The sequence below is a fragment of the Anser brachyrhynchus genome (genome assembly GCF_964034855.1).
Source record: "Anser brachyrhynchus genome assembly, chromosome: 12".
Classification (NCBI taxonomy): Eukaryota; Metazoa; Chordata; class Aves; order Anseriformes; family Anatidae; genus Anser; species Anser brachyrhynchus.
In genome coordinates, this window is record NC_137707.1 from 16,424,340 (window position 1) to 16,448,750 (window position 24,411).

The 24,411-nt window shown below is 33.6% G+C and overlaps 1 protein-coding gene across 9 annotated transcripts in view; it reads left to right on the forward strand.

Moving 5' to 3' along the window:
* The window catches only part of RPGRIP1L (RPGRIP1 like), a 72,977-nt gene that overhangs the window by 29,673 nt on the left and 18,893 nt on the right, over positions 1–24,411 (forward strand). For 3 of the 9 annotated variants that reach the window (XM_080553004.1, XM_080553003.1, XM_080553005.1), the window contains exons 11-23: positions 1,878–1,984; positions 2,229–2,279; positions 3,432–3,611; positions 4,275–4,392; positions 5,322–5,774; positions 6,418–6,569; positions 8,848–9,214; positions 9,905–10,036; positions 11,833–12,044; positions 13,285–13,368; positions 14,942–15,013; positions 16,578–16,740; positions 17,859–17,959. In XM_080553004.1, the coding sequence (XP_080409130.1) occupies positions 1,878–1,984; positions 2,229–2,279; positions 3,432–3,611; positions 4,275–4,392; positions 5,322–5,774; positions 6,418–6,569; positions 8,848–9,214; positions 9,905–10,036; positions 11,833–12,044; positions 13,285–13,368; positions 14,942–15,013; positions 16,578–16,740; positions 17,859–17,959 (2,192 nt within the window). The remainder of the gene's footprint in view (positions 1–1,877; positions 1,985–2,228; positions 2,280–3,431; positions 3,612–4,274; positions 4,393–5,321; positions 5,775–6,417; positions 6,570–8,847; positions 9,215–9,904; positions 10,037–11,832; positions 12,045–13,284; positions 13,369–14,941; positions 15,014–16,577; positions 16,741–17,858; positions 17,960–24,411) is intronic. The other 6 variants (XM_080553007.1, XM_080553006.1, XM_080553008.1 and 3 more) reach the window with 6 other exon arrangements.

Sequence of the window (24,411 nt, forward strand, 5' to 3'; positions counted from 1 at the left end):
AGCTGAGCACGATTCAACAGTTTGAAAGTCATCTGCTGCATGAAATAAATTCATATTATTTTTTTTCTGGGTGTTTTCTAGAAGCTCTGATGAAGCTAGTTTCCTTTCTACAGCAATTACAGTTTTGAAGTTGACTTCTTAAGCAGCAAGTGTGAATAGATATTAGAAATATCTACAAAAGCTTCACTGGGGTTGATCTGAGAAAAAGAGTGGACTGAGCTTTCTGCTTGTGTTGGAAAATTCATGCGATGAGATAGGAGTACCAGAAGAGGGTTATCTTGTCTCCTCATTCCTGGTAAAAGTGCCAGCTCAGATCTCGGTTTATATTGCAGGGATAAAAAGCAACATCAGCATGAGGGACCCTTTTTCTACACACCTCACCCTTCCCCCATGGGGAAGAAAAAGATGTAGGTCTTCTGAGTATATTATTTGGAATGGAAGAGTCGACAAGTCTCAATAGCTGACAAGTGTTTCACAATCTTTTATCAAAGTCTTCCTCCTCTCCCTCGCAACTCTCACCCCTCTGCCCCTCCCTCCCCAGCACCACCACGAAAAAATCCCAAGGCTTACTTTGTTTTCTTATTTGCTTTTAAATTTTTAGCCCTTAAAGTTTCTTACTATATTTTCTTCAGTTCAGTTGTACAAATACATTACATTTTTCTCATGACTGCAGAGAATTAAAACCTTATTGGTTAGTATGTGTTTGAATTGAAAGTGACTCTTGCGGAGTCTCAACAGATATATGAGTAAGGCTACTGTGTGTAGGAGCAATGGTATTACAGATGATTCACTTCCAGTGAAGATGTCATTTATATATAAACTCTGCAAAATTAAAACTAACCTGATGTCAGTTTTAGAAACATGCCCAAACCCTTGAGACTAAAATCTCAGCCACCTGTGTTTTACTGAGTTCAATCCTCAAAACTGAAAAGCTATTCTGTAAAAAGTAGCAAAGCTGTGCATTATGCCCCGAGGGTCAACAGAAAAGATTCCAGCATTAAAATGATACTGTGGACTATTCTGTTGAAAGCAGAAGAATATATTCTCAACTTTGTATGTAATGTTCTACCCATCAAATCCCACTAGAGCAGATGGAAATTAGAAAACCTAATACTTGCAATTCAGGTTGACAGTTAACATTTGTATCATTCTGACCTAGAATATGAATTCACCGTATTTAAGTGCATTGCATAAGAATACAGCTTTGGGACTTTGAAAAAAGCACAGAAAAAAATAAGAAAAACGTTGTCAAGAGAATAAGGAGTTTGGCTGGGGGAGGAGAGTGGATAGGAGAGAGTACATTTGTTCCAAAGAAAGTTCAGTGCTTTTGAGATGAACTTGCTTTTAAAACTTTTCCGTGTGGAAGAAAGTAAGTTTTAACTACATTTTTTGGTCTAATCCTTGAGGTTTTTTTCTCTCATGAGACAAATTTCTCCTTGAAGCTCTTGAGATGCCATAGTGGATGCAGCTAGGCATTCGTGAGAAGTCTCTTCAACCTTCAACTGAGAAGTTTAATGGTGTTTAGTCGTTCAGGCTGACAAAAGTTTTGTATCTTCTATGTTCTTTCCCCACACCTGCCCCAAAAGAAGAAACCCAGAGAAGCCATACTTAGAGTGTAGATTTTTGATGCTGTAGGTTCAGTTTTAATGAAAGAATGCTTTGGTTTTTTTTGTCTATACACATCTATCAGATCAAAGACCAGGTTCGTATCCCCCCCCTCCTGTTGGTTAATACTAATGATTTCCCTGTAAAAAATAAATGAGATTCTATATTTTTCAATGAAGTTTTTACACATAAGATAATACGAAAAGGTAAGCTTATAATTTTTATGATTATGTTAAATTAAGCAGAATATTTTGTTATTTCTCTATGTTAAGACCAAAAGGAAAAGCTGATGCAAGAGAACAAAGACCTGCAGATATGCTATCTGGAAAATAAGCAACAACTAGATGAACTGAAAAATCACATGAAATGTTTGACCAAGGTGAAATCTCTCTTTTTTTTTTTTTTTTTCAGAAAATGACTAAGAATCCTATGTTTTATGCATAGTGCAAGTAGTTCTTGAAAGTAAAAGAATACAGAAATACAGAAATATAACAGCATCGTTTTATTCATGATATCAAGCACAATGTCATGTCTAGTGAGAATGCATCTTGTTACTCTGAATATAATTCTTCAATATTCATTCACATCTGATATCACCTTTTCATTGAGTATTTCTGTTTCAGGAAAGTGATGTTGATGTGACAGAACTCCATGAAGCTCTCTTGCTTATAAAGGTAACTTAGAAAGAATTTATATATATATATATATATATATATATATATATATATAAACTCTTGGTTTACTATTAGATGTTTTCTACACAGTGCTTTGAATTTTCAAGAGCTGGATTATTTTGCAGTAGTTCATGCTTCAAGCATGTGTATTTCTCATTTTTCAGCTACAGTGAAGCAGAAGGGAAGATAAAAAAAAAATTGAAAATTGCCAGGATGAAATCTAGAGTTATGTAGATAACTCATTATAACATCAAAAGTGATTTAAACCTGATTCATAAGCATCATTTTTTAAAAAACAAAAACAAAAAAACTTGCTTTTTCTCAGTCAGTTATCACACCATCTAGTTCTTCCTGTAATGTTGATAAGAAAAACATGTTTGTTTTTTAATTCTCTAAGAGAGCATACTCTAAGCCTGTAATCTCAGAATATGTTAGAGCAACCTCTTAGTTAACTACTTAGCAACCTCTCTGCATTTGCTAAAACAGAAATAGAAAATTTCCAGTAAAAGTTTTCTTCTTTTTTTCCTCTTGCATGTAAGCTGTAGTTTTATTGTTTACATAAAAATTGAAAATGAAGTCGGGGGAGGAAGAAATGTGTGCTTTAAGCTTCCAATATTCTGATGATTTGCATTTAATTTTTCATAAATGTGTGTTTACTGTAATTTGCAGTGTTTACTATCAGTAGAGTCTTTATTCTACTTAAATGCAAATATTAATTCTATAACGATAATGAAAAAAAAAGTAAAGAAAAAAATCGAAATTAAAACCCAAGTATTAGTAACAGAAGTAATGTAGACTTGGGAATCATTCAGGTTTGGGGCCTTCAGTGAAACAGGGTTATTAATTATATAAAAGGCAAATATATTAAGGATTTCATATTTTTAATGGATTGAGAAGAGTGATTGCTTCTGAATATCTCATACATTTGAATTGGTTCCTAATGACCATGAGATTACATTAATAAATACAATCCGGACAGTTACGGGTCTGTGTCATTCCTATTTGTTGTTATCATGTGCTCAAAGTTTGCGAAGTTGTGCTTACTCTTATTCTTGTCTCAAAATTGTATTCCGATGTTGTATTTAATCAAGCACAGAAACATCCAGATATTTTGCAAAAGTTTGTTCAAGTAACTTTTCAAATTTGCTCCAGGTTCGAAAGCAGCAGAAGAATGGGGACCTTATGTTTTTGGAAAAAGTAGATGATGATATCAATAAAGATTTGGAACGCTCGATGAGGGAGCTGCAATTAACACATGCAGAAACAGTGCAAGAACTTGAAAAGACGAGGAATATGTTAATTGTACAGCATAAAATTAACAAAGATTACCAGGTACTAAACTCCGCACACAGTGGAAAATATCTTGATAATAACATTTTAACATTTGTAGCACTGGAACTTATTTTCCTTCAGGAAAAAATGAAGTCGTAATTAAGGCTTGCAAATTCATCAACAAAGGCAGTCAGTTTTATAAGTAACCTAACATAAGATGTGTTAATGTTGCAATAATCTGAATGACTGTAACTTCAGTCTTTTAACTCACCCTGATTAGAAACGTCAAACGCATGCCTTCTTGGGATTATTTCTGAGCTCTTATCACATCTTCACAGGCAAAATAGTAAGTGTAGTTATCATATAAGCTTCCTTTTGCACAACACTCTGCTTTCTCTCATGTTGGCTTATTGCAGATTATATTTTGGCTTGTCTTTCAATCAATCTGATTGTAAAATAATGCAATCATTGGGAAAACAACAACAACAACAAAACACATTAAAACATTGTCCTGAAGGAATAGCTAGTCAGTTTTATTTAATAAGGATTTTTAATTTTGCTGAAATGAATTGATCTCTGTTGCTGAATTAAAAATTGCTATTTTTGCATACTCTAAATGCTCTTTCTCAAATTTAACTACATTTTCTCTTTGTAGCCAAAAGCATGTGTAATATCAATGCAGACAGGCCTCAATGGCCCTTCTTCCATGCAATTTTTTTTCAGACTGAAGTTGAAGTTGTGACACACAAGATGGAAAGTCTACAGAAAGACTACGAGTTAAAACTGGAAAAGTATGTCCATCTTCTTGATATTAGGGCTGCACGCATCAGAAAACTAGAAGGTATTTTTGAAATCTATTTTCTTCAATTTTTTGTAGTTTATCTACTTCAAATTGTTATTGTAATTTTGTTCTTCGGAAGAAATATCTTTTCATTCTTAAGACTAGTAGAAAGGTCAGATCTTTAATGACACATTATCTACGTGGTGTTTCATTGACTTAAATGTTAGTTACTAATCAAGAAAAATTCAACAGAGCAGTTTGTGCTGCAACCCTTGCTGAATAAAACTAGCCAAGCTTTGATTTCTTTTTCTTTTAATAAATCATATATTTATGGTCAACTTTTTATTTCGCTGTCCAATAATTACACAGTCATTTTGTATGTTGCTAAAAATCCCAAAGTCGTGGCATAATGTAAATGCAGAATATTTCAAACTAATGAATTTAAAATACTATTTTAATGGCTTCAGTGTGTAACATGGTGCATAGAAATCCTGAAACAGGATAATTTAAAAAGCCTAATGTCATAACAAGATTCATGTTTTGTCTTCAAGTTGCATCCCATGTACTAAAGGACTGCATGATGATTTATGTCTTAATTCTGTAAGCACATACTCTTCTTTCTTTCCCTGGCAAGCAATATAACTTTATTTAGTTTAACCCTACAAAAATATGCATCTTAAGTGCCCCCTACATTTTAGCATAGTAATACTTGTTTTGATCATTACATAAGGCTTCTGCATTTTTTGCTTTTTAATTGTTATTAATTTTAACATAATGTTATTAATGTGTCTATTTTTAGTTATTCTGAAGTAGCTCCATTGTGGAGGTATTCTCGATGTCAGAGGGCTAAACAAGCCATAGATGTATGATTTTAAGCATGTAATTTCTTTTTTGGTAACACCTTTAAGAAAGTAACCTCACTCCTGTAATAGTATTATGCTTTTTCCTCTCTTTTCAGGCATAAATTATTTCTGTTTTATTTATTGCAGCTCAACTAAGAGATGTTGTTTATGGTACTAAACAGCACAAATCCAGACCAAAAATACTGCCAGGTGATTCGGTGGATGAATTTGATGAAACTTTACTTTTAGAAAGAGGAGAGAATCTTTTTGAAATTCATATCAGCAGAGTGATCTTCTCTTCTGCAGCTGTGCATGCTTTTGGTGACCATGAGCCTGCAAGTTTTTGTACTTACGCATTCTATGACTTTGAACTTCAAACAACCCCAGTAGTGCGTGGACAAAACCCATTATACGACTTCACTTCTCAGTATCTTGTACAGGTTGATGACTGCTTCTTGCACTACATACAGAGAAACAGTATCACACTTGAGGTTCATCATGCGTACGGCACAGATTATAAAACAGTTGCTACATGCCAACTGAAGCTCCATGAAATCCTGGAAAAGAACGGGAAGATCTACAGCACAGCAGTTTTAGTTGGTAATCAACATACCACCATCACCAAACAGAATACTCATTAAGTGACAAATAATGTGTATTTGGCCAACAATTAATTCACATATTGCTATTTCAAAAGAAGAAAAAATGGTTTATACAACATGATATTTCCTGTTGGATGTGCAGTACGTTCTGGCGATTCTACCAACAGTTGTGGGAAAGCTTGTACAGGTGCAATTTTACCCATAAAGAGGCCACTAGCTGTCTGCTTGTGTCAGTGTGTCAAAAATACATTTCAACAAACCATTCTAAAGAGCTATTTTTGCCAGTAATTTAAACTGCTTACCACTTGGTGGAACATTTCCAACTATTGACATATAAAACTGTCCTAAGCTTTATTTTCCTCAGAGATTAGAATAACGAAGTTGGCATGGACAGTAAGTACTGCAGGTAGCAGAAAGAAAAAACTGTCATGCTTCATTTTTTAGGTCATTCATGTAGAGCCAGAAGAGTTGCGTTGTTCATGGCTCTAAAATAAACTGCAGATCTCGTGTCACAAACACTGCTGTGATGCATAGTCACAAAATGAATGATACTTAATTTGTGGCATGTCCTAGCATTTGTGTTTGACTTAAGTACTCTAATGTTGAAGATTAATGTGATCCCATATGTATTTATTCCTTAGGAATCAAAGGAAACATCCAAAATTATGGTACTGTAGAATACTGGATCAGATTACGAGTTCCTATGGATCAAGCTATTAGTCTTTACAAAGAGAGGTCTAAGGCTCTGGGGTATATAACATCCAGTTTTAGGGAAAATGAACAATCATCCCAGGTATGTTTAGTTTTGTACTTCATAGTTTCGGATGCAATGTTTAAAATTATTTTTTCAGTTGGAATAGTTTATTTCAACTTTTGATGTGCTCAAGGTTGAGGAAGTTAAATGTTCTTGAACTGTAAAATATCTTTAGCAATTGAATGACGTGTTTTTCATATAAAGAGATACAGAACCAGTTGAATTACAGTTTTGCTGAACTGGCAAAGTCTTAAACTTCAGTTATTTATTTTTACTGACTTGGTCACTAGAACATTTGAAATGATGATGTAATTAAATTGTATTGTATTTTCTTAACCTACAAGTGTCAAATTTTGTTAACATTTCATTCTAGTAGAACATTCAGGAATGTTAGACCAGCCAGGCCTTAGATCACTATTACGGGTGAAACAGTTGTCTAGAAAAGTCTAAAGGTTCTTAATGTTTGAGTGTTATGACATTACTTCACTTTTTCCTTTTTATTTTTTATTTTTTTAGCTAAACAAGACAATTCTGACAATATAAAGCAGTTTATAGTCATGTTTAGAGAAGGGTCACAGGCAGGAAAAAGAATGGACTTTCAGCTATCTTTAGTAATTGGTTTAGGAAATAAAAACTACTATCAACTATGTTGAATTGTATATATTAAAACACTCCAGACCTAATGGGTAATTTTTGTTATTTATAGCTGTTAAAATTACTTTAAGTTCGGAGTAACTTCATTGTTTTATATTATACCATAATGTAAACTTATATTATACCAGAATCCCAACTGATTCCAAAATGTAATTTGAGAAGTACGTTTGGTGTACAAATTCTGTTAAGAGTCAGTGTAAGTATTTTCAGAGAAATATTGAGTTTGATAGCACTGTAACATTTGCTTTAAATCTGATTTTGGAAGAATCAAAGGTATTTTTAACTAACTCATAAAATCTGGGTGTTGTTAAATGCCAAAATCTTGTATGTAGTGTTCTCTATTTTTTATGTTGTTATTTCTAGCTGTGTTACTAGTCCAAACACAGATGAAAGGTAAGGCATGTGGAACAGAGTGTTTTGTTGTAATTATTGTACAATTGCAAATTCAAACATGGCAACTGAAATACACTGATTATAAAGGAGAAAATAGGAGAACCGTCAGAAATGAATAACTGTTTCTAAAGAGCTGTTTGAAACACTGCAGTTATTAAAAATGTGTCATGGCGGAAACAAAAGTCATGTAGCTATAGCCCAGATGGTTACATTATGTTAGGGATTCTTTGAGTCTGCAGCTGCACAAGTAGCTTCAGTCGTATGTTCCAAAATTTAGGCTTTCACTAGTTAAACATATATATAAAATTTTCTGTCCTGTGTAGTGGCAGAAGTCATGGAAACATGAACTGTACACAAACTGCTATGAAGACTTTTTTTTTAATTTTTATTTTTTCCAGTTCTGTGTGTATCTAGAAGTAATAGTCTTAAGGTTGCATATTCAGGACAATATTAAATTGTCAGGGTGGCTGTCTCTACCAATTTCAGTGTGGATTATTTAATCAAAATATACAACGTTTTATCACACAAAATTCAGTTGATAGGTGTTTCTCCATATACCAGAAGACAGAACTCTGCCTTCCAAAAGCAAGATAATTATGTACAATGGATGAAAATAGCTGTGACACATTACAGCAAAAGAAAGTAGCCCTTTGAGATAGATAAAGATGGGGATTACTACTTTAACATAATCATATTATTTGTTTTCTTGTTATTCCTTAATTTTTATTAAAATTAATTTCCCAGTTTACCAACTTCCTTATTCGACTTCAAACATTTATTATTGCTTTTCACATACTGATTTCTATTTTTTGTGAATTCTTTATGTAGATAAAGATTTAGAAGGAAAAAAATAAGAGAAATCTGCAGTGCAATTTTAATTATTGAAAAGTGTAAATAAAAGGGACTGCAGTTATAAAAATTATATCTCGACACAGAATAGCTGCCAAGGTCAGAATCTGGAACTTTAAAGCTGCACTGGTTATGAATCACTCTTAAAACTTAACTGCTTTATGGATGATCACATGACAAGTAGATCTTAGTTTTAGAAGAATAAGGTAAATAATCACAGACCTGAAAGGTTTAAACTTTTATTTCCTTATACCAGAAGAGACATAGTTGTATTTATAGAACAAGTAAGATTTTGTCATAGAAAGTTAAACAGTAGTTGGAGTGTCATCCAAATAAGTTATTTGTTCTATTTATAAATTTCTTAGAGTGCGCCACTATAAGAATTCTAATGTTTTTAATTCCACTTCTTTTTCATTTAAAGCAGCAGATACTCAGAACTGCCCAAGTCAGCACTTCAACAGATGGCAATTTAAATGAACTCCACATTACAATAAAATGTTGTAACAGTCTACAGTCCCGAAAAAAACATCTTCAGCCAAATCCATATGTTGTCTACAAGTTTTTTGATTTTGCAGACCATGATACTCCCATCATTCCTAGCAGCAACAACCCACAAATAGATGACCATATGTGTTTCCAAGTGCCAATGAATGCAGATTTAGACCGATATCTAAAATCAGAATCCTTAACATTTTATGTATTTGATGATGGTGAAACAGAAGAAGGTGATTATTTAGGGAAAGCCAGTGTGCCTCTTATTTCTTTAGCACATGACAGATCTATTTCAGGTAAGAATTTGACCTCTTTAAACACAACAAAATCCTCACTTCCTGTTTCATATCTCTTTTAAATCTCTTTAAGAACCAAATGAAAGAAAAACCCTTGTCATTCATCTGCTCCTCTTGTCTGACAGAATTTTAAAGTCCAATGAAATCTTGGAAATAAATTTTGCATCACAGTGTTACTCATGGCTAAAGAAAAATCTGTGACAGAACTTGGAAATGGATGAATGATTTTTTTAATATAACCATTAAACTGCAAACATTAGAGAAAGAAAAGAGCAAAGGAGAGAAGAAGCTTCAAATATCTCTTTTGCTTACTAAGACAGTACTAACAGAATGTTCCAGGATTGTTGCAGTTTCTAACAAAAATACTAAATTGGTGGGTGTTTGTTGTGGTTATCCATAAACTGCAATGAATCCTGTATCTTACAAGAAGGGTGGCAATAGTAGAGTTTTCTTTAAAAACTAAAAAGTAAAAGAGAAAATTAATTTCAGAGAAGCCAGCTATCTGAACATTCATTTATGATGATCCTCACAGGGATGAAAAGTCTTAAAAGTCTGTTTTGTTCTACTTACTGGTGCTGGTATGGAATAGTTAGGTTTTGATAAATAATTATAACTGGAATGACGTTGCACTCTAGCACTGACTAAATGCTAATAGATTATTAATATTTTCTTTTTTTGTTTGCATTTTAGTAATCTGTTTGCACCTTGTCTCTTTTACTACTGATTTTTGCCTTAAGAAGCCTACGAAACTACACTACCAAATACACTACTATATGAGTATGAGTATATTAAATAGAAAGGCCCTCTTAGTCTTAGCATCAGGTGGGAAGGGGTGTTTGAAACTTGATTTTCACTATTTGCTGCTTTCATAACTGACAAGATATTTGTGTAACAAAAATAGTAGATGCTTTGCAATAAGTCTTGGGGAAAAAAATAAAATAAAAAAAAAATAAACATTGAGTGCTTCTCTCTGGTTCAAAAAGTAACCGAGAACTATTTAATATTTCCTTTTACTTGCTCTGTCTTAAATTCTGGTGATTTAAAAATTAATTTCTTGGTATATGTACACTTTCTCCCTCATTTTTTTCTGTTGTTGCTGTTACTTCATTTTGTCACTAATTTATAACATGGTTTCTTTCTCTGCATGTTTTAATTTTTTCTCATTAGTTTACTTTTCTAGCTTTAGCTAATGTGCACTTAAAAATAGATTATAAAAATGACATGAAAAATCAACCTTTCTTAGGGAAAAAAAACATGAAGATCTAAATTTGGACTCTTAAAATCATTGTTGACTAGAACTCCAGATATGACCTAGTCTGACCGCCCGACCCAGTTGTTTTTGAATATCTCAGAGGACAGAGATCTATTATTTGTCTGGCCAACCTGTTCCAGTGTTTGACCACCCTCATAATAAAAACCTTGTTCTTTTTCATGTTCCATCTTGTGCCTGTTGACTCTCATCCTCCTCCTGTGCACTGCTGGCCCCATCTTCTCTGTACCCTCCCATTAGGTGGCTGCAGACAGCAATAAGATCCCCTGAGAGCTACCAGTTCTGAAGGTCAAACAAATCCATTTTCATTCTCTGCTTCTGTGTCATGTGTTCCATGACGCTCTTGGTAGCCCTCCACTGGACTTGCTCCAGGATGTCACTGTCTTGTGCTGGAGAGGCCAAAATGACACAGTATACCAGATGCCATCTCATGGATATTAAACAGAGCAAGAAACTTCGCTGAGCCTGCTGGCTGCTGTCTTGCTGTTGAAGCCTGGGGTGCAGTCGGCCTTCTTTGTTGCGAAGATGCAGCTTTGCCGACTCATAATTTTCAAACAGGACCAGCTCTTTTTCTGCAAGGAAGGCTGCTTGTAGCCTCTACTGCTGCTTGACATTATTCAAGTATGCAGGACTTTGCATTTGCTGTTGTTGAACTTCATGAGTTTCCTGCCAGGCCATTTTTCCAGTCTGTATGAAAGCAGCTCTGCCTTCAGTGCATCAGTTGATCGACTTGATATCATTTACAAATTTACTATGTTGTTCATAGCATAAAAGCTGCTTAATTAATATTTCACTGTCAACTATAAGACATTTATGAAAGTGTTGAAAATGTTACGGTATGATTATTGTAAAATATAACTACCCCACAAATGTGGATAATAAGGGAAAATTTGCAAGTAAATTTAAGGTTTCTTTGATAAAAATGTATCAATTTAATGTTTTTTTTTTAATCCTTTTATTTTCCTTAACAAAAAATAAACATTAGTAAAAAAAAGGAGGGGGGGATATGTTTAAATTAGATATGAACCATGTTAGTAAAAATTAGTTATGTCATATCAGATTATCTGAGAAACCTACAAAACTCCTTCAAAGACAGTAATCCAGTCCCTTCTAAATCATGTATTTCTGAACGTTCTCAGCGTTATATTGGGTATATTTGAATCAAAATACAAAATACAAATTTTTGAATACAAAATACAGTATTTTGACATTATTTCAATAATGAAATGGCTTCTAAAATTAAGACCATTACGCTATTTTATTCTTGAATCATATTCAGCGTTGCATTGCATTTTATTGTATATATATAGAATAAGATAATTAGATGGGATTTGCCTTTTGCTTTCAGGTATTTTTGAACTAACAGATTCTGAAAGACAGGTTACTGGTGCTATCAGAGTTGAGCTAAAATGGAAGTTTGCCTACCTACCACCAAGTGCCTCTGTGATGGCTGCAGACTTAAGGAATTACATTCAAAATGAGAAATCAATGGCAAGTAAATTACTAGCAGAGGAAGAAATGCAGAATCCAGTCCCGTCTCCTCTTACTTCATCAGTGACAGTAAGTAATCTAACCAATTTACAGAAGCTAAAAGATACAAAAGACCTATTACAGCTGGTCATTTAGTTCTTCCCTGATGACCAGGATTTGTTCTTACTGTAAAACAATGCATACTACAAATGATTCATATAACGACCATCTTGGACTTCCTTTGGGAAGTGAAATCTTTCTTGTGTCAAAAATTTTTTAAAGTCTTAATGTAATGGTAGGCAACTGGGTAGTAAAAGAGAGAGCAGGGAAAAGAAATAACAAACATTGAATATCATCCTTATCAATTGTCTTTTCAATGCCGCTGTCCTATGTAAAATGTAGCCACATTAGTTTAACTCCAGGACTAAGGTTGAAATTAGTGGCAGTTACGAAGTTAGCTTTCTGCTATTTCTGTGATCTCTAAGAAACTCAGCCAGAATTCAGTCAGCTGGAATAGCTTTGCGCCTAAAGAATTACCAAGCAGCCAGATCCAAGCCATATGTACAGACACGTAGGTGTATCTGCAATGCTCTCATTATTCTGGCTTCTACAGCATGGTGCTAAGATATCCAATAACTTCTTAAAAATCACTCATAAATAAAAAGTGGAACAAGGATTATTTTTTTTATATAAAAATCAGTAAAGTGGATCATCAGTAGAGTAAAGATTGAAGAGTAATGAGCCCCTTTTTATTTGTTATTTTTTGTCTTTTATATTATAACATCACAACTGAAATACTTGTGGATCATTTTGTTAGTTTTGCAACTATTATTAATCTCTTTTCTGTTTGTGTGTTTAAAAATTTTGGGGGGAGTGGGGGGTTAGAGGAAGGTGTCAAAGATATGGCAAGCCTATAGAAAAAGAAATCAAGCACGCAGTAAACAGTAACAATTTATTCTGCCAGATGCATGATGTTGCTGAGTTTAGTCCTACAATGATTTCTCACCTGGAACTCACTTTGCATTCCATGGATGTTCTGTGGAGTGTTACACCCATTTGTGACTTAATTCTGAATTCCATGGATGTTCTGTGGAGTGTTACACCCATTTGTGACTTAATTCTGAAAGGCATCTCCATTTTGTGTGTGTGTGCGTGTGGGGGGGGGATATTCAAACAAGAACTAGATCATCTTGCCCATTTAGAATTGAAGTTAGTACAATTATATTTGTCTACAAGTCAAAAAAAAAAAAGGGGGTTCTCAGAATGTACTGTAAATAAGATAGTTAACATATGCCAATAAATGGACTTCAACCATATTTTTGTATTATAGGTACCAATACCCAAACCAAGGCACCGTGCAGCTCAAACAGAGAAGAAAGTATCTTTTCTGGATGCTAGTTCAGTACAGATGGCAGTAAGTTTTAATTAGTTTTAATTGTTTAATTAGTTTTCTTGCATGCTGAAGCAAGAAAGACTACTTATGTCACAGTATGGACAAAGAAAGACTACTTATGTCACAGTATGGACAAATTGTAGAACTAATAATTATGAACACTCAGTTATTTAAGCAACAGAAAACTGTCATGTCTAAGGCAGTGAATGATAGCATAGCAGTGTATATAGGTGTTGGAAACAATGCAGGGGTATCTATGATTCCCTCAGAATTGCTTGCTATCCTCCACAGCTTATGAGCTTCCCCTTTCATGGACTTAGGGCAGATTCAAACAGAACCAATTAACTGTCTCTGCACTGTTTCTTAGCTCTCTAGGTTATCAAAATGCCTTTAATTAACCAGTCACACTGAAGCACAATTGGTTGGCTGAAACCAATCTGAAGTGTGCCAATGGTGTACGCAAGTTGACACCATTTATAGCCACCCCTTTTCAACAAAGTTTGTCAGCTGTGATCACAAACACTGTGAGGCCGAGTACACTTCTAAACTTGGGATAAACTATCATTTATTTTCTAGACTCTAGGAGGCTTTTCATGGAATTAACTCAAACACATTTGCTAGATGGTATACATTTTCTTTTTGGTCTTAAATAAACTGTCTTCTGAGGATAGATTGTATTAAATCCAGTAAGCTCAGGTGAGTTCTTTAATAGCTAATTATAAAGTTTATTATTAATATTATGTTGCAATTAACTAATACAGTCTTAAAAATACAAGCTGTTTTCTCTATTTATAAATACCTTGATTGAATTTATTATTTGAAATGTAATACCAATTTCATTTTACAGCTCCTTCTGCTATTGCTGTGACTACAACTTTGTTTTGAGCTGTACTATACAGATGAGAAATACGAAAAAGGCAAATATCAGAGAAATCAAATCTTTTTAAAGCTAACTGACCCATTAGCCATATGGTTAAACACACATAACTTCAGCTGTCCAGATAGCAACCTCTCAAAATCGGCCAGTTTTTCACAAAGTATGATTTTCCAAGGGAGAGATTTAGCTATTTGATCTTTATCAGGAGTCACTCGCTACCAGCTTTAAAAATCCAAATCTCACTGTCTCGTTATAGACAAGTAATGATAGTACTAACTAATGAAATATTTGGGGTTTCTCTGAAGTCTAAATCTTGCAGTGACATTGCAAGAGTATACCCATGTAAGAGAATTAGAAGCTTAACAGATTAAAAATGAACAAGAATGGTCTGCTTCATTTTCTAAATAGCAAGAATCTATTTCTCAGATATTCATGTGACACATGCCAAAGCAAATAGTTTTGGGAAAAGGAAGCTCACTAAAAAATTGGATGAATGGTTTGACTCTCATTAGGACCCAAACTGTTTGTTTGTGAATTGTCCAGTGTCATGGGTGGAACCTATAGCAGTAGGTAGATGCAGTAATGCTAATCCAGAAAAGCAAAGGAGGGTGTAATTTCCTGTCCAAATGCTTCTCCACCAGTAAATTCATACCTATGTTTGTGTTTTAATTATGTAGTATGTAATAAAGTCTTCCCCTTATTTTACCCATAACTTAGGGCTCTGTTGTTGAAAACGACGTGGAACATACACGGAAGATAAAGGCTTCAACAGGTCCAAGTGCTTTAGAGGTATGAGATTATTCAGTTTTTGCAGTTTATATAATGTATTGCATTTGAATTCCAGGTGTATTTTATCTCTTCAGAGCCATACATATAAAACCAAACTATCGTTAAGTAACATGTCCTAAACTTCATTGAAATATGAGGGGGAAAAGTGATTCTTTGTGATGACATTCTTCTTTTTTTTTTTTTTTTTCGGTTGTTAGAAAAGAAGGAATATCTCTACTTATTTGTCTATATGTTTGGATGAAGTGTTTGTCTTCACTCTAAAAATTATCATTATAAAGTGGGGTGGGAAAGAAGAAGAAATGCAGTATCTTTGGAATCTTGCTAAATACGTAGCATTTGTAGGAGGAGAGAAGTATTAAATACTGTAGTACCCCGGTTGGCTTTGAAAGGAAGTTCCTGTGGCAGATTGGCAAGCTCTTGGTTCTGGTGGTGTTAGTGTTTATTCACTGGCTGTTAACTTCCTTTCACTTTTCTACTTAAAAGCTCATTCAGGATGTTGAATGAAAAGCAAAAATCTTCCTCTACCACATCAGGTAGTATTGGTCAAGTAGAATAATCAAAAAGTAATCAAAAACTTTATCCACCAAAATGCAACTTTCTCACTGAAGGAATTCTTTATAAGGAATGCCCAAACATTGTCTAAAATAGTGTTTTAGTTACAAAATATCATGCGTGCCAAGGAGACACAAGAGACACAAAGTCGGTTTCACTTATAGAGGGTTTTGGTGTTTTGTGAATATTGCTTTGCTTTGTGTGGCTCCAAATGTCCTGAAGTAGTTAAGTTAAAATGGTTAAACTATCTTGTGTCCAAATATAAAACAAGTTTGGAAAATCTGGGTGTTCTGTGGACAGCTGAAAGTTACCTCACGTATTCTGAGGTTTGGTAGATGAGGCATGACTCTAGCTGTGAAAACTGCAGTCCTGGAAGACAATTATTAAATAATAAATGGAATCTTCCACTGAAATTTGCTATATCTCTAATGTTATGTCACTGATAAGGTAGTATTATTTCTAATTGTGCTTAAAGTGAAAGAAGGGAATACGATTACTTCAGAGACAGTTTGGTACTAAAGTTATTTTACCTTAGATAACATAGTTGTCATATTTTATAGTAAAACGTTTCTGTCTTTTTTTTATCTTTTACTTTTTTTTTTTTTTTAAAAAAAGAAAATATTGGATGAAATAAGTTATAAAATTGCCAAGTAAGGAAGTTTTTTTCCTATTTTTTTTTTCAAACTGAGTCTGTTAGAACTGAAACAGCTGATATATAAATGAATCTCCGGAAATATAATGGTATAAGTTGACAGTCACCAAATTATTATAACAGCTATGTTTTCACAACTGTACATTTTTTAGAGAATTGTCTGTCTTCTGTATCAATTATCTGTTACTGCAGTTGAAAACTTTTAATTGCTTCTTATATTGCATAAACAATACGGTTGTTTAAAAGGCAAATATATATAAAGAATGTGACCATAACTCTTCAAGTTTTGAACCTTGGTAACTTTCAAGGAATGTTTAAAAACTGAGTTTATCTGTTTTTATATTGCATGTGGTATATAAGGTTAAACAAGAAAGGCTAGCAGATGGTAAGGTGAAGGAGGTTGCTGAAGAAATTCAACAAGAAAAAGAAGACCTCTCACATCTGTCAGAAGGGCAGTTGACTGACCAAAGCCCAGTTACCTCTGGAGATGAGACAGAAGTTACTGAAGAATTGGAATCAGAAGGTAGAATTCATTTCTTATGAATAAGTAGCTGTATTTTCTTAATAAATCTATCTTTCCATTTTTTAAGCATTTCTTACTAGCAGTGGGAGCTGCCTCATTATGAGAAGCTGCATGACAGAAATGATATTCTGGTGTACTTCATAGCTGAAGCTGGCTGGTGGGTATGGTGGTGTTATTTTCATCCCAAATGGAAACTATAGAGTAATTGAATGCAAAAATCTGGTATCTGGTATCTGACCTACATTCATAAAAAAATAAAGGAAATCTGGCTTCTATTTTAAATGTCTTTATATTCTCCCGTGGAACTATACTGTTCTAAAGACTATTTTAATGGATATGCTCCTTTGTCTGCAGATAACAGCCAGTGCTGATACTGGAAATCCTTTCAGACAGTGAAAGGGTAGTATGTCTTACCATATTTGTGACATAAAGTTGTTAAGAGGTAGATGTATTTCAAGATTGTAAAAGCTGGCTCACCCCGTTCCAACTCTAAGCTTAAACTGTTTATTAGCAAAATAAACCAAGTCTTTGGTACTGTGTTTAAAATAGAAACATAACCAGGATGTTAAAATTTCACATTCTTCTTCACAGCTTCTGTGTAAAAATTCATTAGTAAAATTGAAGAAACATGAAGTTGAATCCCTGTTGTGTTTTTAAGTAATTTACTCCAGAAAAGAGAGACCTGAATGCTCTTCAAAATAATCCATCTGCGTTATAGAACTACTTTATTTAAGAAAAAAAGAGTACCTGTTTAGATGTGCATGGTGTTAAACCTAATAATAGGAAATGCAAAAGTTCAGGCCATATCCTACCTATGAACTGCAGTTCATACTTCAGTTCATGACAAGGCTTGTATCATTGCACTTACCAACCTTCATCTTGGAAATATTAGTATTTGTTAGCAAATCAGAAAAAAAAAATGTATTTAGACCACGTTAAAGATCATTGATTTGCCAGTCTTATCTTCTGCAAGGAAGAGATTTACTTGATGCTGTTCTACTATATTTATTAGAAATAGCTAATATATCGCTATCAGGTTTCTCAGCAAATCTCAGATGGACCACAAATACAGGGTTGTTTTTTAACTACATTGATTCTTATTTTTATTTTTTTTTTAGCAGATCAAGATGATAAACACAAAAATGACGCCATTGAATCAATACTAACTGACAGCGATGACTGTATTGTTGCAAGTCCGGTATCCAAGAACATTAAACAGGTCAGCTGGAGTATTTTATGGCAATTATTTGTTAAGTCTAAAAAACAAACAAACAAAACTTTTAAAGCCTAATTCCTCTAAGAGTAGCTTTCCTATTTCTAAGGTCAGATTCTAAGGCATTTCCAATGAATTTGCGTTTTCCTGTTTCTGGTTGAAATAGACACTTTTTCACAGGAAAAGGAAAAGTTTACCTTAGCCATATTGTTCATGTGGTTTTTTGTTTTGTTTTTAACTGGGAAACTGACTACCTGATGATGATTTTCCTAATTTTGTGCAAAAATATCATTTGTATCTAATATTATAGTTTAGGAAATTTTTAGAATGTACCAAGGACTTTAAGGTAGATATTGTTTAACTTTGGGTTAGCCCTGAAGTGTTCAGGCAGTTGGACTTGGTCTTCGAAGGTTCCTTCCAACTAAACTGCTCTACTCTATGACATGACATGATTTAGTCTGTATGCTTCAGCAGATTTTGGACCTTTAACTGTGACTATTTGTTGTCATCTTTTCCACTGTTGTCACCTGATATTTTGTTGCCAGCAAACCCTTCTTTTGCATGGCTGGGATTCCCATGTGCTGTACTTGCCTGTGTTGAACCAATGAAAAACCAACTGTAGAAAATTAGGAGACAGTAATGATGACCATTATCTTGTTATGTTGTGTTTGTTATGACCGCATAAAAGACTTGGAACTAGAGATTTCTAATGATTTTAAATCTGAAAGCAAATTTTAGTTCTGGACAATAGGCAAAGATAACTGTTATAATGTGAATGTCTGAAGATCTTTGTCTTATTGTTCAGTGCTGCCTGTTGTCTTCATTGCCACATTTAGGAAAATGTGCTTTTCTACTTCCTTTGGTGCTTCCTGAGGAAGGAGAGAATAATTTAATTTGTCAAGGCCTGCAGTAAATCTACTGTGTTTTATCCCAGTATGTTGACTTGATGGAATGTTGTTAAAATTGCATAAGCTTGGCTTGAGTATATTTCAGTGCAACCAAATGGATTTCTTTGACTTCACAATAATTTTAGAGCTAAAGATCTGTTTTCAGAAAAATTTGTACATACAGTATCCAGTCACTTCAGTGTACATTCTTTTTAATGGACGTGGACATTCTTTTTTTTTTGGCATGGACAATAATAGTATTCTTTTGACTTGTCCTTAGAATCTGCAATTAATGAGCATAAAGTCATATATACAAAATATCCCAACATAATACAAATATGGAAAATTTACTTGAAGATGTATTTCAAGAGTATAGTTCTCTACAAACACAAGAATATTGTATACTTTTATAATGTTCACTGAACAGTCTTGAAAAATAGAAATCTATTGTTTAATTGTAGTACTTCTAATAGTTAATACTTCTCTACTACTGGTCTGTCTTAGCCTTCTTCTAAAGGAGTAAGGGTATGCCGTTATATCAGCCTTAACTTTTTTAATGTTCTGAAATATGACAACCTAGAGGTAGTTCAATTTTTGTATTCTGTATTCAGGTGAAGGCTGTGTGAAATCTTACAAACTATCAATGTCAAGTAATGCTTCCTATGAGAAATATTGCTCCTTTTTTGTAAGTTGTAGAAGAGATTTAGAAATGCTACCACTTTTATAAGCTGAAGAGATATGCAAAAGGTGTTTTTGAAAATGAAATTGCATGGTATATATGTAAAATAGTTATTTGTTAATTTTTTCCTCTCTACCTGTGAGAACTAAAATGACTACTACTCATCACTGTTAAGTCTAACTATAATAGGGTCAATATATACATCCCTAGTACTCTTGTATTTTATGAAAATTATTTTAAAATATTTTGGAGAGGATTTTGCGTGTAGATTCATTTCAGATTCATTGATTTCTGTCTTCTCAGATTTGTTCTTCAAGTAACAGTGCATGTTCAAGAAGGGTAGATAAGACAAGAAAAACCTATAAGCTATTAAAGCAACACAATCGATACAAATTTCAGGTTAAAGTTATGCATTGGTATATTTGAAATCTTTGCAGAATACAGCATGTGAAAATTGAGATCGAATTCATATTTTTTAAAAGACTAAAAATCAGTGCCTTTTATCTTATGAGATAAATATCCTGCTGGTAATCAAACACTGTAAATAAGACTTGTGATTTTTAGTGATTGTTATGCTAATTATCCTATGAATCTGAGTTGTATGCCAAACTGTTTAAGCCATTTAAGATCATACTGTTTCTTTTTTTCATGTTGCAAATTAGACAGACCATGGTTATTTCTTAGATATGTTGATCATAAAGGGAATCTAACAGATTTTCCAGTACTTAGCTATCCCACTTGCTTCTTTCTCTTTTCTTCTTGTCTATGATGTATAATTAATCATAGATTACTTCATTTTGTTTCATTTCATTTACAACATTTATGAGCTTCACTTTGTCGGTATGAAATGCTTGTCCCCTTCTTTCCTTTCCAAAGTGGCGTAATTAGTGTTAGCATCTTTTTTAACAGGCTACATAAAGTTTAGTGGCTGGATTAAATCAAGTCATTAACATAATGTTCTATACAATTTGCCCCTATCTCTTTTCGTTTCCAGTACATCAAAGTGCCACCGAGTGCCAGTGTAATTGGGCCTTGCTAGCTTGTCAGGTTCAGTCAGGCTGATGGCTGCTGCTTTTACTAAAAAGCTTCCAGGCATGATAATTAATAGAGAAAAGAAGTCTGAGAAATGTAAAAGTTTGGACAGTTCTCTATGAATATTTCATACATTTGAATAATCAGAAGTTAACATTATCAATTTGATGTATAATACATTGATTAAAAGCCTTGTTTCAGATCCTCAAAATAGACATCAAAACTGGGAATTTGCATTTTCTGTGGCATGGTCTTTATATTTAAAAAAAAAAAAGGCTTTTCTCTCTCATTCCTCCTCCCCTTCAACCCCATGTCTGCGCTTTATCTGTATAGGAGATGATAAAGCATTCGGTTATCACAATAAAATTTACTGCTGTCAGCTTCCAAGTTTTCTTAAAACGTTCCCATAAAGCAATTACTGGCAAAAACAATGTATTCTGTGATAGTCCCATTCCTTGCTTTAGGAGTGTTTACGTCTCTCTTTTTCATTGCTGATGCTGTGAGTGCATTATCTTGCACTAATAGCAGTTTATTGAAAACTGTCATTATTGGTTCCTGCAAGGTTACATCTCTGGGTCTAATTAATGTTGACATTAAAGTCTCTCTTAAACACTAGTAAAAAGCACCGCCAGTTCCTTGTGGCTCAGCTGGACAAAGAAATGTTTGTGAAAATTTGGGTAGATTTAAATATAAAATTTATGTATGGGGAAAAAATAATTACTTTTCCTTTTAAAATGTCATTTTTGTACAGTTAAATAGTACACATCTTCCTATGAAATACCTGCATTCATTAAAAAAAAAAAAAGTGATTTGGACATTGTGCTACAGTTTTAAACTTTGGTTTCTTCAATTCCTCTTTTAAATTTATTTTCTGCATGACTTTAATACCTTTGGTGGACTTTTAGGAAAATTCCTGAGTACTCAATGCTTGTCTTAAACTGGCCTTTTGTGTGAATACCCAATCTGAATTTATGGATCTAAAAATTTAGGTTGTTAATATTACCCTGTGTTGTTGAGTTGGTATGATTCTACTTTGTCATAAATACTAATTCTTTAGTATTCTCTTGGTCTTGTCTAGATCTAACCTTAGCTGCTTTGTGCTTTCTTTTTTAAGAAATTAGGGAAGTAAGAATATTGCACCAGCATATTTAATGAAAAAAGAAATACAATTCATGAAATAGAGCTGTTAGTCAGTAAATGGTACTTTACTCTGATAAAAGCTTTATAGTCACTATTTTCAAAGAGTACCGATAGGTCTAAGATTAAAAATCAGCTTATGCTGTTCTCCACCTTTAAAATGATTGTTGGCTACAGCATGGTCACTATTAGACAGGAACTTAGGTTAAAAAAAGAAAGCTTGAAGTATCTGGGTAAAGCCTAAGTTGTTTTTTTTCCTACTGATAAAGCTTGATGTGGACCCTGTTTGATTGGGTATTACACTGAAATAATGAGTTTACAAATTCTAGTGCTTGACAAATAAACTTTGAAGTAATAATTAGAAGCATGTTTACAAGCCATTGGTCTTGATGGGAGAACTGAGAGAAGAGGGAGAAATAATACCAAAAAAAAACACCACACAAACAACAACAACAAAAAACCACAGCTTTTAAAATGATTCAAAACCACAGAGTCTTAAGTCTCTTAAGACTCTACCTTTACCTTAAGTAAAGGTAACACATTACTTTTTCCGTAACAATTAAAGCTAATCAGTCAGAATGCTAAATTAAGTAGAAAGACTTAAGGCTGAGTATATAAGCTCATAGGAAAATCATCAACAGGAGCCATTTTTAACCTAGCTGGTAATGTTTACTGTGGTTATGAATATGAATGCTCCTCAGTTCTCACTTGGGAGACTATATTTATCAGAGCTCATTGACATGGAAGTAAGTTACGGCCATTTCACAAGTAGAAATAAGTTGTTGTTTTTTCTAATTGGAGGTCTAAAAAGCGTAGCATGGGATTTGAAACTAGACTTGAGTTTTGATTAGCTGCAACATATCACCAAGCAGAAGTTGTTGAATGCTATGGGTAATATGAAAGAGAATCGAATTCCATTCGTTTATACACATCTATATGGTCCCCATACGATACTCTAATAGGAGGTTGGAGAACAGTATAAAATGTTATGTATTAAGCCTTTAAATAAAAAGAACAACTGTATTAAAAATGTGCACTTTGATATATTCTGTCACTGTAGTTACCCTCTTAGCAAATGAAAATGCTATACTGATACCTTCTTCCCATACTAAGGCATTTTTTTCCTAAATGGATTAACTTTCAAATAGAGATTTTTTTTTTATTTTATTTTTGAAATCAAGTTTATGATCTGCATATAGAAAAATACATGCATATAAAAGCAGGAATCCTGTCATGTTTGTTTTTGTGTATTTTTACATAATACTGCTTTTTTTTTTATTTCATCCTATTTCTGTAGCTTAAATGTTGATGAGTATTAATGTAGCTGAAATGTACAAAGTAACAGCTCTTTAAATTGAGAATTCTTCTGTCTTTTATGCTTATTTACCTAAGGATCATGCTTGCTTGCGAAATTAAATGTATTTTTAAGTTTACAAAGCATTTGAATTAAGTAATTGTGTGACAAATTAGTATTGATATGAAGCTAACTGGCTTTGAGATTTGATCCAGTTGATGTTTGTTGTTCATTTTATCAGTTAAGGAAGTTTATATCTTAGCGGTCAAACAGGTCCAGATATATTTGCTTTTTTTTTTTTGCATTTATTATTTCCCAGAGACAGTTTGTCTTTACAAACTCTTAGTTGAGGCAGTGCTGCAGGCAAATTGCAATAAGAAACGTTAAGAAAATAAATTGTCTTCAGGAGTAACATTGTACAGTTTTATGTTTATTCTTCAGAAAGGATTGGGGTAGCAAGCCCTGTGAAGGCAAGAAAGTCAATCAATATATTGTTCAATTGATCGAAAGTTAGTATTATGAGCAATGTGCAAAAAGTTCAGGTGTATGGTTGTGGTTGGAGAGCTTCAGATCCCTCAGTACCATAGTATTTTCTAAAATATTTAGAGTTTTGTACTGAATTAGAAATGGTCTTTTCTGGAAAAAAAAAAATACAGTGAATTGGTGGGCATGTGACAGATTTGCGTAGAAGAGGCAATATTCAATCTTAGAATTGTCTCAAGCTGTAGCAAGTAATTCATGCCTTTGAAGATACTAAAGACAAATTCATGCTCTGAAAATGATCACTTTGGATGCTATGCTCTAGAAAAAAAAGGCAGCAGAGACATGCTAATGCAAAAATTATCACAAATAGTTTTCTTCTTTAGTGTATTCATAGCTCAAGAAAGAGCTGATGGAATTGCACTGAACCTTGTTACTATGCTAACCTTGTAGTGTTGCATTCTCCTCCTAGCACACAGCAAAGGCCAGTGATCCTGTGGGAAAGCTGCGTGCCTTTCCCTTCCTCCCAGTAAGTCTGACTCTAGAAGAGCTATTGAACAAGGAGAGACCTCTTTGCCCCAGTTTTTTTGGGAGAGTCTAAAGTGCATGCACTTAGGTTAAGTTCCGTCTGTTTGAAGAATGGACATAGTTACATTCCTTTTTCTTTCCTCACATTTACGCACTTACAGGGAAAACACATAAGTAGAGGATGTTGATCCTGATATGAAAAGTTACTACATTCTGAAGACTAGCGCAAACCTTTGTTTAAATATCGTGACCAAAAAGAAAACTGGAATATGGAATATACATCTTCTTGAATATGGTAGTCGACTTTCTATGGAAATAGACTAAGCTTTATTAATCTCAGACATCAGAAAAATTAGAAGAGTTATGTTGGGACTTAAATTCTGGTGTAATGTCCAGTGCATTAGTACTTGACTTAATCCCA